Source organism: Cebidichthys violaceus, unplaced genomic scaffold, assembly GCF_023349555.1.
Source record: "Cebidichthys violaceus isolate CVI_PGR_0920_01 unplaced genomic scaffold, fCebVio1.0.p SCAF_21, whole genome shotgun sequence".
In the NCBI taxonomy this organism is placed as follows: domain Eukaryota; kingdom Metazoa; phylum Chordata; class Actinopteri; order Perciformes; family Stichaeidae; genus Cebidichthys; species Cebidichthys violaceus.
This window is the reverse complement of record NW_027176384.1, coordinates 4696383-4713747: the sequence shown is the minus strand read 5'-3', so window position 1 is coordinate 4713747 and position 17365 is coordinate 4696383. Positions and strand designations below refer to the sequence as shown.

At 43.1% G+C, this 17365-nt stretch overlaps 2 protein-coding genes across 2 annotated transcripts in view; one reads left to right on the top strand and one right to left on the bottom strand.

Annotated features, from left to right (window-relative positions):
• Positions 1-357: 357 nt before the first annotated feature.
• Positions 358-8201, top strand: ccdc3a (coiled-coil domain containing 3a). Its single transcript, XM_068716744.1, has 4 exons — positions 358-392; positions 593-1062; positions 1525-1702; positions 6840-8201. The coding sequence occupies exons 2-4, from the start codon at positions 656-658 to the stop codon at positions 7143-7145; spliced, it is 891 nt and encodes a 296-aa protein (XP_068572845.1). The 5' UTR covers positions 358-392; positions 593-655; the 3' UTR covers positions 7146-8201.
• A 3837-nt stretch (positions 8202-12038) lies between these two features.
• The window catches only part of camk1da (calcium/calmodulin-dependent protein kinase 1Da), a 45990-nt gene continuing 40663 nt past the window's right edge, over positions 12039-17365 (bottom strand). Inside the window, exon 11 of the mRNA XM_068717022.1 lies at positions 12039-17224. Within this exon, the coding sequence (XP_068573123.1) occupies positions 17100-17224 (125 nt within the window). The 3' untranslated portion in view covers positions 12039-17099. The remainder of the gene's footprint in view (positions 17225-17365) is intronic.

Sequence of the window (17365 nt, the reverse complement as noted above, 5' to 3'; positions counted from 1 at the left end):
TTTCAGGTGTGCTATCGGAAAAATGGAAACTACTTAAGAATTACACCCAAAAGACCTTGAATCTGGTGAAAAAGCTGGTGATAGAAAAAAGTAATGATTTGCCAGTATAGCCCTTATTACTATTTATTTAAATTTGACAAATAAAACGAATAAGGAGTTATGCATGTACAATTTCCTTTACAATGTTTTGTAATATTTGGAAGATGTTTGGAAACTATATTGATTTTTTCAGAGTATATAGCGCTCGAGCCCACTAACCGGTTCGCATGGAAGCTTCAAATGTCGGAGTGTCTTTATCAGTCCTTGAACGCAGCACCCGTGCGCTCTGGTGAAGCCTGCTGTGGCTCCCGCTGCGGACAGATGAGGTGGAAGCACTGGGAACGCAGCAGCAGGTTGGAGTGCTTTAAGTTTCTGCAAATTGGTCTGGAGGTGAGAAGATCTGAGTTTGTGCACGTTTAGTTTAATGGACAAAAGCACTGTGGTCGTCAAGCCTCCAGGTCACCAACCAGATGTGCAACTTTTAGCAACTTGCATGGAGACTTCTATCATAAAACAATTTTAATCAATTAGTAAAATCACATTTTTTCTTCAGTGAAGCATCACTACGGGGTTTACAAACTACCAGAAGCTTGCAACTCTTCCCGGGTTCTTCGGGATGTCTTCCACGGCTCTCCTCCTCGCAGCGCTCGGCGTTTTTGCGCATCTGGACACTTTTACGCACGGGTGCCAGCTCCCTTCCGAGTGGCGGCCGCTGAGCGAGGGCTGCCGGGCGGAGCTGGCGGAGATCATCGTGTACGCCCGCGTCCTGGCGATCCACCGGGAGCCCCTGGGCGGCGGGGCGAGCAGTCTGTACAACTCGCTGCCCATCGGGTTCGGGTATGGGTACGAGGGCGCAGAGGAAGGGCTGCTGTACTCTGCGGAGGTGGAGTTGCTGTGCGATCAAGCCTGGGGCAGCATGCTGGAGGTGCCCTCTGGATCAAGGCTCAACCTGACTGGACTGGGGTACCTGTCCTGCCAGTCCCACACCGTGATGGAGAACTACTCCTACTTCTTCTTCCTCAGGTGAAGTGTTGAGCCTGAACTTATTAGTTCCAACAAACATTTGGACTCTAAACATTTGGACTCTTTTAATTCAAACTATACTTGAAACAGTCTAGAAGTTTTATTGTTCTCACTAAAATTTGATTGCATCCCATAAAACTGACAGACCAGACGTGCATTTAGCTAAATAGCAACTTTCAACTAACAGTTCTTGTCTTTTGTCAGTTTGTTTTGGAGCAAACTGATCTACAGTCAGCTGTATAAACAAGACTATACTGTGTTTAGATTTAAATGTGTGGTTTGCCACTTGAGGCTAAGTATTTCCATGAAGTGAGACTTCAAATGTTGAGCTCTTTATCTTCTACATATATGTGAAAGCTGTTGTTGTAGTTATTTTGCAAAGGAAGATTTTACCCACAAAGCTAAAAGGCTCATTAAATATAAAGCTCATCTATGAAATGCATCGGCCTGTCTCCTCTGCAGGATGGATGAGAACTACAACATCCTCCCCCATGGTGTCAACTTCCAGGACGCCATCTTCGCCGACACGTCTGACAACAGGCGCATGTTCTCCAGCCTCTTCCAGTTCTCCAACTGCACCCAGGGGAGCCAGCCTTTCCACACCTTCAGCCCGGAGTGGGAAACACAGGAGGACAGCAGGGTAGGGCACCACGCTGTTGTACAACGGTATCATACAACTGTTCCCCCCCTGAAGGTCTAAAACTAAGATTGAGTTGTACCCCTGACAACTGCCATGCAGCATGACTGCTAGATGGTTGCCATATATATATTTTATTTATTAATTTATTTGTGTGTGTGTGTGTGGACACCTAATCCTGAGTTGCGACGCTGCTGACAGGAATGTGGTGAGGATCAGTAGAAACACAGCTTAACTACAGTTAAGAGCTACACACACACACACACACACACACACACACACACACACACACACACATACACGCACACACACACACACCCATGCACATGTACACACAAATAACACTTTACTGTTCTGATCTTCAGAAGGATACAAAAACAATAAAAAAAAAACAAGAATAGTCACTCACATGCACAGAAGAGTAAATTATACGTCTGGCTTCTCAGGAAGGCAGGATACTGGCCATCCAGAGGTCAAAGGCCAAATAGCACAGATCCACATCTCTGACAGGCAGCAGCTTAAAAGTGTGTCAGTCTTCAGCTTCGATTTATGTCAGTAGATGCAATGTTTGCTGACCCGAGACCAAAGATAAGCTGGACCCTGTCAACAGAGGAAGAAAAGTCTGCAGCATTTATTCTCAAACCTCCTCTGGGTGAGCTGAGCAGGTCACACTTTGGACCAGACAGAACTGGAGATGGAGCTACACAAGTCTCAGCCCTGGTTTTGAAAGGATATTAGGGCAGCTATTTGAACGTTGAAGAGCTATTCATTTGGTGGCACAGTGTCAATTCACTGTAGGTGTATCCGAGATGTAGACTTGAGACTCGGGGTAGAGTTAGGTCACAAAAATGACGGCTTGAAAAATGACTTGGTCATCAGTGTTGTATTTATTTAGAGCTGACTCCTTAAAGGCTTGAATCGACCAGTTAAAAACTGACATTTCCTTTCAAGTCTCAAGTTTTGAACTGAGTCCTGGAACAATAACATATAAATAAGATTTGACAGACAGGTTTTGCATGGGGACAAACAGGCCTGTACTTTGAAGGCGTCAGCTATGTCAAAACACGAGAAAATTGTCTGTCTCGACCTGTCTTCAGTGACCTGAGGCTTGGCTTGAACTTGTCCCGAATGAGTTGAGACTTGACTTGGGTTTGTTGTGAATGACCTTTGGTTTGAATTGTCTCAAATTAATCTATATTTCACTGGTCTCAATAGTCCTGAGACTTGACTCTGATTCGCCTTCATATGTCTCCACTGACATGAAACTGGGCCTCTTGGACTTGCACCAAATCAGGTTTGACTACACTTTTCTCAAAAGACTTGAGACTTGAATTGGGCTTGTCCTGAGTGACTTGGGACATGACTTGCATTGATTGTTTTTTTTAGATTTGTGTCCACTGACTTGGGTTGTGACTTTGACACCTCACCATTAACTTGACACTTGAAATTGACACGTTGCCATAGACTTGGGTCTTAAATTTGACAAGTCGGCATTGACTTGAGTCTTAAATTTGACATGCCACCAATGTCTTAAGTCTTTACTTTGACATTCCGCCATTGACTTGAGTCTTGACTTTGACATGTGGCCATTGACTTGGGATAACAAGACTTGGACACGTCTCCATTGCCTTGAGCCTTGACTTGGACATACACTCATTGACTTGACTTGGACAACCTCCAAAATACTTACAATCAACTCAGATTTGTATCCAGACAATCAAAAGGAATACTGATGTAACATCACACAGCACCAACATCATTATAGTAAATCAGTAATCAGTACATTTGCACCTATTTGTGTAACTTGTGACAGAAAATGTTTAAACTTACACGTATCAGCATCTTTGCAGTAACAGTCAGGATGTTGCAGCTTGTCCCTGACTGACATGAACACTGCCTGCAGCCGATGTAGAGAGATGTGGTTTAACTGCTTCTAAAATGGATTTTAGTTATTAACAGTCCAAACTGCAGAACTAAATCAGGAGACTTACAGTGATGCGGTGTCTTCCCCTTCCTTTCTACTCGGGTTTGACCTGCAGGCTCTGAGCTGTGTGGGCAAAGGTCAGTGAGGCAGGGGTTAAAGACACGGCTCATTATGAGGACGAGCACTCGCATATATCTGCCATGACTTTTACAAAAGGCGGAACGAAACAGGTGTTTTGCTCCAGGAATTTATGGAAGATGATGAGATGAAAGGAACTTTTTTTCCCCTTCCTCACGTCTCTTGCTTACCCGTCCATGTTTCCCTGTCTTTTGTATCAGACTTGAAGCAAATAAAAAAGCTCCTTCTCTCTCTCTTTACTTCTGTTTTGCTGAAGTGTAATTAAAACTAAATTAAAAGCAACAAGATCCAATTTCTAATTTCATTATCTATCTATCCATCTCCAAAGGATCTTCAAAGTGTTTTCCCTGGCTTGAGTTTAGACACAAAACCACCCTTAAAATTGAAGTTGGGAGATTGTTTGCTTCTGGTTTCAGCCTCGTGGGAACCAAACGCCCATCCAGAAGGATCCACTTTTCTGCCGGAACCCTCAATTAGCTTTTTTTTAAAGAGGAGGCTCTTATCAGCAGCACTCAGAGCAGCTTTCACCGTAACACTGTTGTCAGCCCACCGTTCATCTGTTTGATACAAATTTCTCTCTTTTTCAAATTTTCTTTTGGGCCCTTTATCCTTCCCTTGATAGGCCACAGCAAGATAGAGGCGAATAATACTTCTTAATCAGCACATTTCCATGTTTACATGCGCTCTAATGATTTGATTATAACCACAGCGAGGGAATGCTCCAGTTGTAACAGTCATGTAAACACCTTTAACAAGAGTTTCAGAGTTTCATTAACATTTTATGTGGACGCTTAGAGGGATAAAAGGACGAGAACACAGTCTGCCTGCTTCGCTCAGTAGTTTGAGCTCCCACTTTCTCTGCCTTGTCTTTGTTTTTCTTCCTCTTTCTGTCCCCCTTTTGTTCCTTTTATCTCCTCATCTCTCACTCTCTTTCTCTCTTTTTGTCTCTCTTTTCTAATCACCATCCCTATGCGCGCACACACACACACACACACACACACACGCACACACGCGCGCACACACACACACACACACACACACACACACACACACACACACACACACACACACACACAGAGCAGAATAAAACCTCAGGAGAAGAGGAGAAATCCTGGCATGTCCCATTTGACGTCAATAGTGAAGCTCTAAAGACAAGAGGGGGGGGGGCTCATGCTGAGTCCCCATATAAAGTTAGAGAGAGGAATCAAAAGTCTGCAGACACACAAAGACAGATACACAAAAAGGCACGTCTCCCAGTCCCTCTACTCTCTCTTTTGCTTTAAAACTCTTTCATTCCATTTTTCCTCTTTCCCTGCCTTTCTCTGACCATGTCTTCCTTCTTTATCTGTTGATGAATCAATTGAATTTATTACAATATTCACATACAGGTATATATATGAAATTTGGCATTTAGGAGCTGTGGGTTTAAGGACACTTTGACATGCGAACAGTAGGAGCCGGGGGGGGGGACTGCCAACCTTGTTAGTTAGTTAGACTGTATATAAGAAGTCAGCACTGTGATATCCCCACTTGGTTTGTGGACTATTGTTTTGAAGCTTGATCTGAGGCAGTTCATCAGTTCACTGTCGTCCATGAGGCCGCTGTTCATGTCCTGAGCGAAACTCAAAGTAAACATTGGCATTTTGTCACGTGAGTCGCTAGGGCTGTTAGTCACATGACTCACATGCCCGCTCGTCACGTGAGTCGTCAAGTTAACGTCTTTCTGTGGTCCGTTTTGTTCACTTGAATTTGAGAACATTTTGTACATCCATGTGTGTGTCTTCACATGTCCTGTAAATAGTGTTTGTACAGATGACGCTAAACAGCAGGCAGGTAACACCCAGATGTTTTGACAGGTGTGTGTGTGTGTGTGTGTGTGTGTGTGTGTGTGTGTGTGTGTGTGTGTGTGTGTGTGTGTTATGTAATGAGGATTTAACTTTTGTGTCAATAAATCGGAAGAAAGAGAAAGTAATTGCAGCTTTACACTTTTGTTGCATGTTAAAATAAATGCAAACCCCCCTCCCCGTCCAGAAACAGTATCCACAGTTTTCAAAAAAGGTAGCTCTAATTAAAAATGTTCATTTTAATTAAGCTGACCCTATAACGAAATATATTCAACGTGCAGAAATTTGTGAAAAACGCTTTTTTTTTTGCATTTAATATTCCAAAACATGGTAATTCTTTGCTCATATGTAATAAGTGTACTCCCTAAAGCTTACTGAAAAAAAAATTCATATACCTCAAAACTGGTGCCAAGACACTCCTTAGAATATGTGAAAGTAACTATCATCTGTAGCCATCTGAGGATGATGCGAACAGGCCGCAGCAAGTTCCTCTGACAGTTTGTGAATGCATGTTTCCTTCGCTGCCATCTGATGCAGAGAAGGGTCTGTAGCTATATGTTGTATCAGTGCTACACTTGATGCGGCTTCAGTGCATTCGGCAAAGCAGAACACATCCACAGCAATTCATACACTGACATACAGAATGCACCGTCGGCGCACAGAATCTTGTGATGCTGGTGCTGTTAGAAAAGTGCTAATGGAGCACAAGGAACAATTAGCATTTACACATTCATTCAGATTTTCCCATGTTTGCTGTCACATTAACACACTGTGAGCCCCCCCCCCCCCCCCTGTTAACCCTGCTGGTTAAAGGTCAGCTCTGGTCTGCCAATGAGATGGAAAATTAGGGCCCTCTGAAACATCAAAGTACGTGACCCCCTCACATCGTCAGGGAGGTGCACGGGGGTGATACATTTATGTTACACAGACACATAAACGACCTCCCCTTGGGTTTTTCTGCACAGAGGAGCCTGTGTGGATGAATGTAAATGACGAGGGTCAGGACCTCCACCTTATTTCCCCACCTCCTTCCTTCTAAGCACTGTGGACATCAAAGGGAGACTTTTAAAAAATCTTGTTTTCTCAGAGAGGCTGCTGTGAATAAAAACATCACCACACAACCAGCTGACAAGATTGCAACTGATGCTTTACAACAGTTTGATTTGTCTCTGTTAAGCAAACTCCCATCCTGTGTGTGTTAACTAACCCCCCTCCCTCTTCCTCCTCTCTCCAGCTGCTGTGCTCCTCGGTGCAGGCTGCGCTGTTTGAGGAGGAGGAGCGCGGCCGCAAGATGCAGGAGCGGCTGGCCACGGCGGAGAGGAGGAACCAGCAGCTGAAGGAGCGCGTTCGCAAGGTGAAGCGCTCCCTGGGGAACGCCCGCAAGGCCCTGCGCAAGGCCGAGCAGGAGGCCCGGGAGTTGCAGGGGAGGCTGGAGGCCGCGGAGCGGAGGGCGGGGCATCACCTCAACGCCATAACGCAGGAGGAGCCTCCGCCCGGGCGTTACACGAGCGCTACGATACGCAAGAGGATGCAAATTTAACTCAATCCCCGCCCCGGACCCCGCCCCCCCAAACTGCTACCCACCTGGACTGAAAACTGGCCGTGGAGAGCGAGAGACTGCTGGGCGGTCTCCATGTAAGGGGCAAATAAGTAGCAGCTGTCACATATGAGTAAACACACTTTTATTAAGTCATAATTTACATAGTTTACTACTCCTTCTCTCTTTTGTATCCCTGCTTGCTATGTTATCAGATGGCCAGGACCATAAAACTAAATTACGACAAAAGAAAATCATGTATCGGACCATTTATGCTGACTAAGAATTCTGTTAAAGGGCCACTCCCCCTACATTGTCAGATGGAGTGCTACTCGGCCTGTAAAAAACAATTGTATAATATCTTTTGTGGCTCTTGTGGAGCTGTGACAAGTCTTGGAAGTTATGTCGTAGGGGTTATCTTGGTCGGGGTTTGAACACATTTGAACGGAAATCCTCTCAACAGAAAATGCTCCACATTTGGGGTCAAGAAATTTGAAAGACATCCAGGTAGGAGGAGGCGCTCGGCAATGGTGCAAACTGACGTTGATGCGAGTGGATTAAATCGCAACTTTAAAGTTGCAGTCCAATGCACAAATGAAACAATGAGCTGAAAATAGGATGTAGACCTGAGTGGAACAGCCGAGTTTGGTGATAATTCTCACGATAAGAAACCCCTTCCACGACTGACACTAATTTGACCCACTGTTAAAAAGAAAATATTGATTACAGCAGTTTCAAGCATTTGAAAGACTTGTACTCGCAATTTAAGTCTTTTAGGTTATGCAGCTTTTTGCATCCAAAAACAACCGAAATAAACTTAACCAAATAAAATTCCATGTCATCGCGGCCTGGTGAAGCAGTGATAAGAAACATTACATTTCATTTTAAAGATGCTGTGATTTATCAACTTTTTAATCGGCATAAGTGGTGTATCTGAGAATGAGAATACTGCGATGTTGCATGAGAAGGTCCTTTAATCATTTACTTAATTTTAGCTTTTTAAAGTCGGAAGCATTGGCTTGTATGTGGATATTTTTGTACGGATGTTTTTCATGCATATAAAATCTTACTTGGTTGAACATCGGTGTGAAAGTGGCAATGTTTAGAGGGGACACTATGAACATCTGCATCACCTGAGCGCCAAACAACAAATATATCCACACACACCCGGCGGGTCGGTTAAGCCCTACGGCATCACACAGACAGTGTAAAGACAGGTTAAGTTCAGGGGAGACGCTGCGTGTGTGTGTGTGTGTGTGTGTGTGTGTGTGTGTGTGTGTGTGTGTGTGTGTGTGTGTGTGTGCGTGTGCGTGTGCGTGTGTGTGTGTGTGTAATAAGTGTCGTATTCGGGGAGAGAAAGAGATGTGCTTCGGGTCCATCAAGTGACTGGAATGTGTTTGCGTGGGCAGCAATGTTCCGAACAGCAGGACGTCGCTGAAAGTAATTCCTCCAATTCAGTCTGGAAGACCAAAAACTCTGGAGGGAGGCGAGCAGCCGACACATCACGGGACCACGGCAAATCACACACAAAAAAAAATCCAGGCAAAACGAGAGGCGGGAGAGAAAAGTTAAATCGCAGTTTCTCGCTTGTAGCGCGTAATCAAACACTCAGCGACGATGAGAGGAGTAAAGCAGGAAGTCGAAATACGGCCTTAAGTCGGTTATTCTAAAATAACAAGGAATACAAACATGTTCTCCCGTTTTTATATATTCTGTCAAACACACAACCCCTTAGAGCTTTATCTTCTTGGTCTGTGCTGAGGTAGCATACACGTAACACAGTGACAGAAAGTACTTTATATCTTTGCTAACCCGAAGCAGCCAAACATGCACATATGATGCTAAGAACAATTGAGTTTCTGAGGAATATGGTAACTACGATAAAAAATACATTTTAAAAAAGTGTTGTTGTAACTGACAACCCATGCCCAATTAGCTCGACAAAGAACTTAATAATTCAAATGATGCATGTGTCAATTTTAATTTTATGTGATGAAAGCAGATTACAAATTATTCTGGTGGCAAAGATTTTATTTTTTTAAATTGGTGCAGTATTTGTTGCTTTTAGGGCCACGGGTTGGATAAGTTTGGGGGAGGGATTGAGGAGAGTCTATTATTGGGAGAAGCAGCTTTAAATGTATATATTTGTAAGAGTGTTCACTTCGACTGACTTCAGAACACTGTGCTGTGTTTGCACATTATTTAAACGCTCCCTGGCTTGCTGTCTTCTAGCAAATAATTTCAGTCTGAAACTATAAAGAAACAAACAAATGGTTCTACAGTTTGATTCGTCAGGGAACTTTTAGAGTAGAGATGAAATAATGTCTTTTTAACCCTTTTAGATCACATGTTGCATATTGTGCACCTATTTTACAATATATGCAAACATTACAAAAGATAACTACTTTGTATTTTTATATCAAAATCCAATCATCTTCTCTCTCTGTAAATTAAAAATAGGAAGTGTGCTTAAGCTAGGGACTAAGCTCGTACCAATTTCAACCAATATTATCATGACATCCATCCATCAATAAAGGTGTGTGCTACATTCAAAACCTACTTATTGGCGTTCCAATATATATAATACATATAATGCATAAAGATGGTGGTTTGCGGGGGTTGATTACAACTGTTTGGAATAATGTCGGCCTAATTTTATACCAAAGCCTTTTTCCGCTAAAGTAAAATGTTTCTTGAGGTCATTGATGGTGTCATGGTGCTACCGTAAGATGATGTTCAGCGCAGTTGGGTTTAGTTTTTAGCTTATTAACTACTAGCAAACAAGCAAACATCACGTTACCCTCTGCTGCTTGCATTCAGAACCGTCTGTCCAAATGATACGGATGGTCTTTGCACACTTGAAATTCCCCCAGCGTGCCTCTTATTTCCTGCACAACGTTATCTTGCTGTTTCAGATGATATGCCCGTAACCAGTCTCATGGCATGTGTATATATGCTGCTCAGTAAAGAACAAAACAACGTGTCTCTGCGGAGGAGAGAGGAGGGGAAGAAAGCCTGCAGGGAGAAAAAGGGCTGGAGAAGAGGATGGGAGGACGAAGCCCTGATTTAAAGATGAGGAGAAATCAGTTCAAGAGGCGGTGAGATCAGTAACTCTGAGCACAAACACGCTTACAATTTGACAGCCAAAGTCAACAAGCAGTGTTTGAATCAGTGTGTGTGTGTGTGTGTGTGTGTGTGTGTGTGTGTATGTGTGTGTGTGTGTGTAAATAATGGACAATTTTCAAAATTCAATCCTGTTGCTTTGCTGCTCGTGTGTGTGTGCATGTTATTGTGCATGAGTGCCAAAGGGATTTAAAATACTTTGATTTCACAATTTTCATTTCAGTGCTTTGGTGTGTGTGTGTGTGTGTGTTTGTGTCAGAAGGATGAATCATTTCTAATGAGCATTCAATGTGTGTGTGTGTGTGTGTGTGTGTGTGTGTGTGTGTGTGTGTGTGTGTGTTGCGCTGTACTGAACTGTGATAGGGAGTCAGTCAGGAGGAGAAGCTCCAACTGAGATGGAGGGAAAAGCAGGAAGTGTCCACCAAGCCGACCTCTGCTAATAATGCCTCAATATTAAAGCTGGGGTTGGTAATCTTCTTCAAAAACATTTTTGTGATATTTTTTGGAAATTCTGTACCTCCCGACAGCAATCACTAAATCAGATGCTCTGACAAAAAACCTCAGTGTCTGAAAAGTGAAGCCACTGTGGAAGTCACTTAAACTTGAATTATTTCTACTGGTCAGCAGGGGGCGACACATCTGGTTGCAAAAAGAAGTCTGATTGTATGAAAAAATTGATCTACTTCTCTCTTGATTTATTACCTCAGTAAACATTGTAAACATGAGTTTATGGTCTTAATCTCTAGTTTCAAGTCTTCTTCAATACAGCATGATGTTCATTTAGTAAATTATGGTCCATTTAGAGTCAAATATACCATGAAGCAGAGTATGCTTTAGAGCGGGGCTATGTTATGATTAACAGGTCGCTACCATGGTGCTGGCAGGTCTGGGTTATCATCTTAGGACTTTAATGCTTTCATAGTGTGTTTTCAGCACATGAAAGTTCATTATAACATTTTGGCCACCCAATTTCTTACTCAAATGCCGAACTAGAGGCTGCAAAACCGTAATCCACAAACCAATGGGTGACATCACGCTGACTACGTCCACTTCACAGTCTATGATCAAAAGGCAATATACGGGCAGGAAGTAGCCTGCAGCTTCACCCCCCCCCCCCACTAGTGTTTTCTTCTCTCTTAAGTTGTGTTTACATTTTACAATACATTGTTCAGAGAAACATACATTTCATTTAATCACATTGAAAAATTATCATTTTAACACTATGAAACATAGTAATATTTACTGATTCATCCACACGAGTGCTTGGCAGCTGTGAAGATTCAAAGATGTTTGGAAACTGCTGTTGAAGAAAAACACTGATATAGAAAAAAATGAGTGGTCTTTATTTTTTGTTAAGGCTGTAACGTGTTATCTGAACTTTTACCGAAACCAGCTGCACAATCATTTCAGTGTGGATACTGGAGTCTAAACCCAAAGAGGCCGAACATACTTTTCTATGGGGAGGTAACATCTGTAGATATTTTCAATGCTCTAACCATAATAATGTATTCCAACATGTGCTAGTCAATGTGCCCCATGTGTCTGCAACACGCGTGTTCCGTCTGTTAGACATCTGTTGCGCAGGACATAAGAAGCCAATATGTCGGCCGTAGTGGTCGAGTGTCTGCTTTATATCAAACGTGCATAGATCCTTGAGTTGTGAGTGTGGAAGAACACACACACACACACACGCACAACATTAATTCTAAGACTGAGTAGTACTTAGCCACATATGACACAAGAACAAACCCCAAATAAAAATAAAGAGTCATATTACGATCATTCAGAATTTATTCCAGGAGAAAGACAAACAAAACACAAACAGTCGCTCTGGCCAGTGTCGTCATGGTAACTCTGATATGTGCACATGATTGTCGAAGGCATCTGATATACAAGCCCCATTAACAGAAAGTCATCATCATCATCATCATCATCATAACAGCACAATAAGTGCGGCAGGCGGTGCCCGCTCTGAGAAATATGAGGGTGTCGTCGACGTGACGGAGGGTGCTCAGAAGGGGAGTTTTGTCGTGGTCACATGCAGAGAGTAAATACAATACAGCCAGCTAACCTTGTAGGTCGGCTGGACGAGGACGCCCACAGGGAGACACTGGGTCGCAAAAAAGCAGCTCCTATAAAGTTTTAGTCCTACAAACTCTACATAGACTGATTTTAACATTAGCTGGACTGAGGCACAGCTGCTAGCGTGACAGCTTTTTGCTAGGTTTACTAATGCTAACTCACCGAGCAACTTTTTCAGTCCATGAGAGACGATGCTAATATTGTGACTCCTAAAGCGTTTGGCAACAATTCATACGGAACCACTTGCATGTAGATGTAGAACTTAGCCAACATAGCAAAGATATAATTGAGTAAAATTAGACATGACTTCCACCGCTAATTATGCAGCCTCAGTAAAAGCCAATGGCTACATGTTTTCTGGAAACAGTGCACAACAGGGCATTGCCTTTTTGGGATAAATTATATATATATATAAAAAGCAACATCTTATGCCACTTGGTACAGTAAAAATGTTTTGAATTATCATGAATAAATTATTTTCATTAGAATTAGAGCTCATACATTGGAACACTGTATCCAATCCTCTTAATGCATGCCAGCTGGCTAGCTTGCAATATACTTACATGAGATTATTTTTCGCCTATGGAAGCTGTTTGTAGAACCTAAAACTCTATTACTGAGTAAAAGTGCTTTTTGTGGACTGAAGACATCTCAACCTGTGCACGTCTTTACATAATACAGAGATACTAACATCATACAAGGGCATATACACGATTATGCAAACACTCATGGTGAAGTTGAATTCTTGGAGCACTTTTATTCCTTTTTTTTGACATGCTTGTGTTTTCATCTTTAGTGACGGCGTGAAAAAAATAAGAGCGAGAGCTCAAAGGGCGGACGAGGGCATGTTGTAACCCACTCTCGTCCTTAACAGTGTGTTTCTGAGAAGGTCACAGCTTTGGATTTCTTCCTTTAGAATGGCAAAAAAACGTAAGCCTGAGTTCAGTTAACGATGCTTTCACTTTTAGTTGGACTGACACTGACGTGGTGGTGGAACACTGATGGCGTTGACCTGCACTGTGCAGCAGTTTATATGTGACAGCAGACTGCAGTGGGGAGTAAAGGGGGTTTCAGCTTATTTTTTTGTTTGTTTTACATTAAACATTCCATAGAGAATACAATCAACTTCCCTCGACACACTCGCTCGCTCACTCATTCCCTCTCACATGCCCGAACAGCAAAACATTTGTAAATATTATCTTGAAAATGATCATTCATATTCACAATCTATTTACAGTAGCATCTTGAATGTGGAAAGATTCATTCAGAAAACTTTTTTTTTGTTTTGTTTTTGAACAGCAGACATAAAACCACAGAGCAGCATGAACCTGAACCCTTCTGCCTGCCTCACAATACATTCAGAAACCCAAACGTCCACACTGAAGTGGACAACATCACATTTAATGATTCTTACAGTGTCGGCTGACGACTCGTTAACATCTTTTGTGCCGGAGACAAAAGCTGGTAAGCCGCTTTTTTACAATGTAGCTTGTTCAATAATAATGATAATTCAATGTTAAGTTGAAATAGTCTAAGATCTGGTTGGCGTCTTGCACTTTTTTATTCCCCAAACTTTTTTTTAACTATAGGTGTTCCCTGATCCCACTTCCAAGAAAAAGCATTGACGACACTTAAAAATGTTTAAAAAAATGCATAGCAATCAATGGGGATGTATACATGGTTACAGTGAATAATCAGATTAAGGAATAAAGCCCTTACATGGTTGAAAGTTCCCCTCAGTAACACGTGGACAGCATGGATTGACTTAGTAGAGAAAAACACAAGACCCCGCTGTAAAAACGTCAGAGTTAATAAACATTTCTGAGAGGTGAACGGTGTCATACAGTAGGAGACGCTGCATGTGGGTGTTGTAAATCAGTAAAAACACGAAAAAGTTATCTTTCTCTATGACTGCACATATAAAACAACAAAATAAATCAGGCTAACAGGCTTTTTCCTACACAACTAAGCCTACCGAAATTGTTGACATAAGGTTCCGTCTCATGTCAACTATATATTTTGTGACTCATTTTGTAAGATTAACGTCCTCAGTATAGCCGATGGGCTTGGGGGCTGAAAGCTGCAGATGGGGTAAGAAAGTTGTTCTGCATTGAGAGCCGGACGAACACACTGTCCAGGACACCACTGTCCTTGCAGAGCTTATGAAGGAAGAAGGCGCTGCTGTCAAAGAACAGAGAACGTAGAGAGGACGGAGGCAGCTTTTAGACTGGATAGCGTTCACAAATCTCTTGTCGGTTTTGTTTTTGTCAACCTCAGTGCCAAATAGGTGCAACTTAATACGCACAGCATGCCAAAGGTGAATTCCAGAGAGCTTGGGTGAGTGTTCATCTTTTCCATAATTTGACTTTCATCCAGCTGTGGTCTCACCCTCCCTGACATGCCGTACGGATCAAAACAAGCTCTATGAATAATATGCTGACACTTTTCAGCAGCACTCTGTGTAGATAATAAAAAGAAGGCAAATGGCAAAAGATTAGGAAGGGATCAAATGGGGAATAAATTTCCCTCCAGATTAATTTGCAGCTGGAGTTCAGCCCTTAGTTTTTAGTCCACTTGTGTCTCGAACGGCTTCACATCTGACTAGTTCTGTTGTAACTAATTCATGGAGTAGAATGAACCAAATTGTCTTCGTACCCAGCGCTAGTCTTTGGCTACAATTCACAATAAAGGGATCAGAAGAATTGCATCGCGACAATCTGATATGTGTGAGTGAGCACCCGACATTGTAGAGTTCTGCTCTCTGAGTTACGTCTGGAAGGACATCGCAAGAACCGGTGACGTGATCCAAAGCTACCGAAGTCACGCCAGAGTCATCAAGGGCGAATGAAAACAAAGTCAGTCTGTCAAATCAAGCTTAGATTAGTAAATACAACCGGGACCCCAGTATCCTTTTTTTTAAATCAACCAAGAATGAGCCATTGTCACGGCTAGTGGTAGTGGACCGTGGGAGCCTTTTTTTTAAGCACAAATATTTGGGCTTTGCTGCTCACGTGTATTGGGATCATTTCACTCAATCGCGTAAACCAAGCTACTCAGATTTTGGTCACGATAGCTGTCTGCTGCGGGGTGATAAAGGCAGGGGATCATCGGATACGGCAAGACCTAACCTATCCAAGGTATTGTTGTCAGTCCAATTCTGTCAAGCAAAGAGCCCAGCTGTTCCGCGGTTGCGAATTGCATCCTCAAAAGTCCTCTGTGGAACAGTCGGAGCCCAGGTCTGAGTCTCCAAGTCACGTGTCACTACAACATTGCAATAAATCCACGGAGCTGTTTGATGCCACAACACCTGGATCAAAAAAAGAAAAAGAAAAACACTGACGGAACGACCTAAACCGGGAAATCAGTATTCACTAGCTCACAGTGCAGCTGCAGTTTTCCCTGAGCACTTCCAAACTGGGTACAGCTTGACAATGCGATAAAGGTGAGGTCATGGCTTCTTTAGAGGGGGGGGGGACAGCTTCACCATCTTGGATTCTTTAGCCGCTCTAAAACTGCACTGCGCTGCTTGTTGGTTTGGAAAATAAATCTAAATGGCAAGCTAACATGTAGCCAACATTCTCAACTGGAGGCAGTTTTTCCCCCCCAGTGAATACCTCTGTCCTAAACTATCCTACACCTGCTGCATGCTTCGTAGTATGTGTGTCCCTTAAAGGGTGATTGTTATAAAAAAGTCTTATAGAAAATAATAAACAGATCAGAATCTTTCAGACAATAAAGTCGCATAATGCTCTGACATCCACTCTGGGTTAGTATTCTTAGCATTTTCTTTATTTATTATAAAGGTTTACAATCTCTACTCTCTGATTAACTTAAATGGATGGCGGCTAATCTGTGTCTGAGACCATATCTGACCCTCTGTGCAAAAATACATAAAGCGCTTACTCATGTTTCCACGTCTCAACAGTCGTATGGTACTTTTAAAGCACTTCTTAAAGCACAAACAAATAGGTAGACGAGCCCATGAGGGCATATAGTGTCTTAAAGGTGCTATATGTAGCATTTTAACATTGTCACATTGGTTTGCTACATTGGTGAGATCAGTGAAAAGAAAGAATGGCTAAGAAGACCTCTCGTCTTGGCAGTGGTCTTGTTTATTTACAGTAATCATACCAAAGTAGCAATATCAATTTGACAATGATGTGTTTGGTTTTTAAAAGTTACACATACCACCTTTAACATTAACAGTAATAATACAAAATAAAACAATCCAGTTGTCAACAGTCAAACCTAACTTGGAAAAAAAAGCTAAATAAAGTGGGGCAGGAAAGACCAGATTCGAGAGGGAAGTTGATGTTGACCAACACTGAATATTATGATACCACCGGCCCCACTGTCAACCACCAATTACTGCCCATTCATCATCAAAGCAGCCAATCGCAGTCGGCTGCACAAGCATCCTCTGTGAGAGTCCGTGGCCGGGCTGTTGCTATGGCCAGAGGCGTGCAGTATGGCGCTGTGTGGCTTGAGTCGGTGGGGTGGAGGTAAAGTCCTCTGCTCTCACGGGAGCAGGGCGGGGAACTTGCTGGGCCGTCGCATTCAAGTGGAAACGCAGTGAGGAGAGGGAGAAACGAAGAAGAAGAGATGGAGGTGTGTGTGTGTGTGTGTGTGTGTGTGTGTGTGTGGGGGGGGGGGGGGTTGATCCTCTTCCTCTCTTGTCTTCCTCCGTTTCTTTCCCGTCTCTCTGTCTCACAGTGCTGTGGCCTCCCAGCTGGTTCCCCGCGGGACCTGGCGTCACTTGGTCTCCGTGAGCACCGGGGCGGGAACCGCCGACGGATGCGGCCGGTTCAGCTCTGCCCCCGCGGCGGGAGAAGAGGCAGCGGACGCCAGACTGCAGGGTGTGACCGATGCAGTTACACCTGAGAGAGAGGAGGCGGCAGATGGATCAGGGGTAATACATATATATTTTTATAATGCTGTATCCGACCCTTCACTAAGCCTCACCCGCTTTCGCTTCTGCTACTATGTCTTCCAATTTCGCACGACACACATGCAAAATA

Excerpts from the sequence above, each read along its gene's own strand:
- ccdc3a (XM_068716744.1), top strand. The coding sequence starts at position 656 with ATGTCTTCCACGGCTCTCCTCCTCGCAGCGCTCGGCGTTTTTGCGCAT. Across the intron at positions 1,063-1,524 it reads TCCTACTTCTTCTTCCTCAG|GATGGATGAGAACTACAACA; the intron begins GTGAAGTGTTGA and ends TCTCCTCTGCAG. Across the intron at positions 1,703-6,839 it reads AAACACAGGAGGACAGCAGG|CTGCTGTGCTCCTCGGTGCA; the intron begins GTAGGGCACCAC and ends TCCTCTCTCCAG.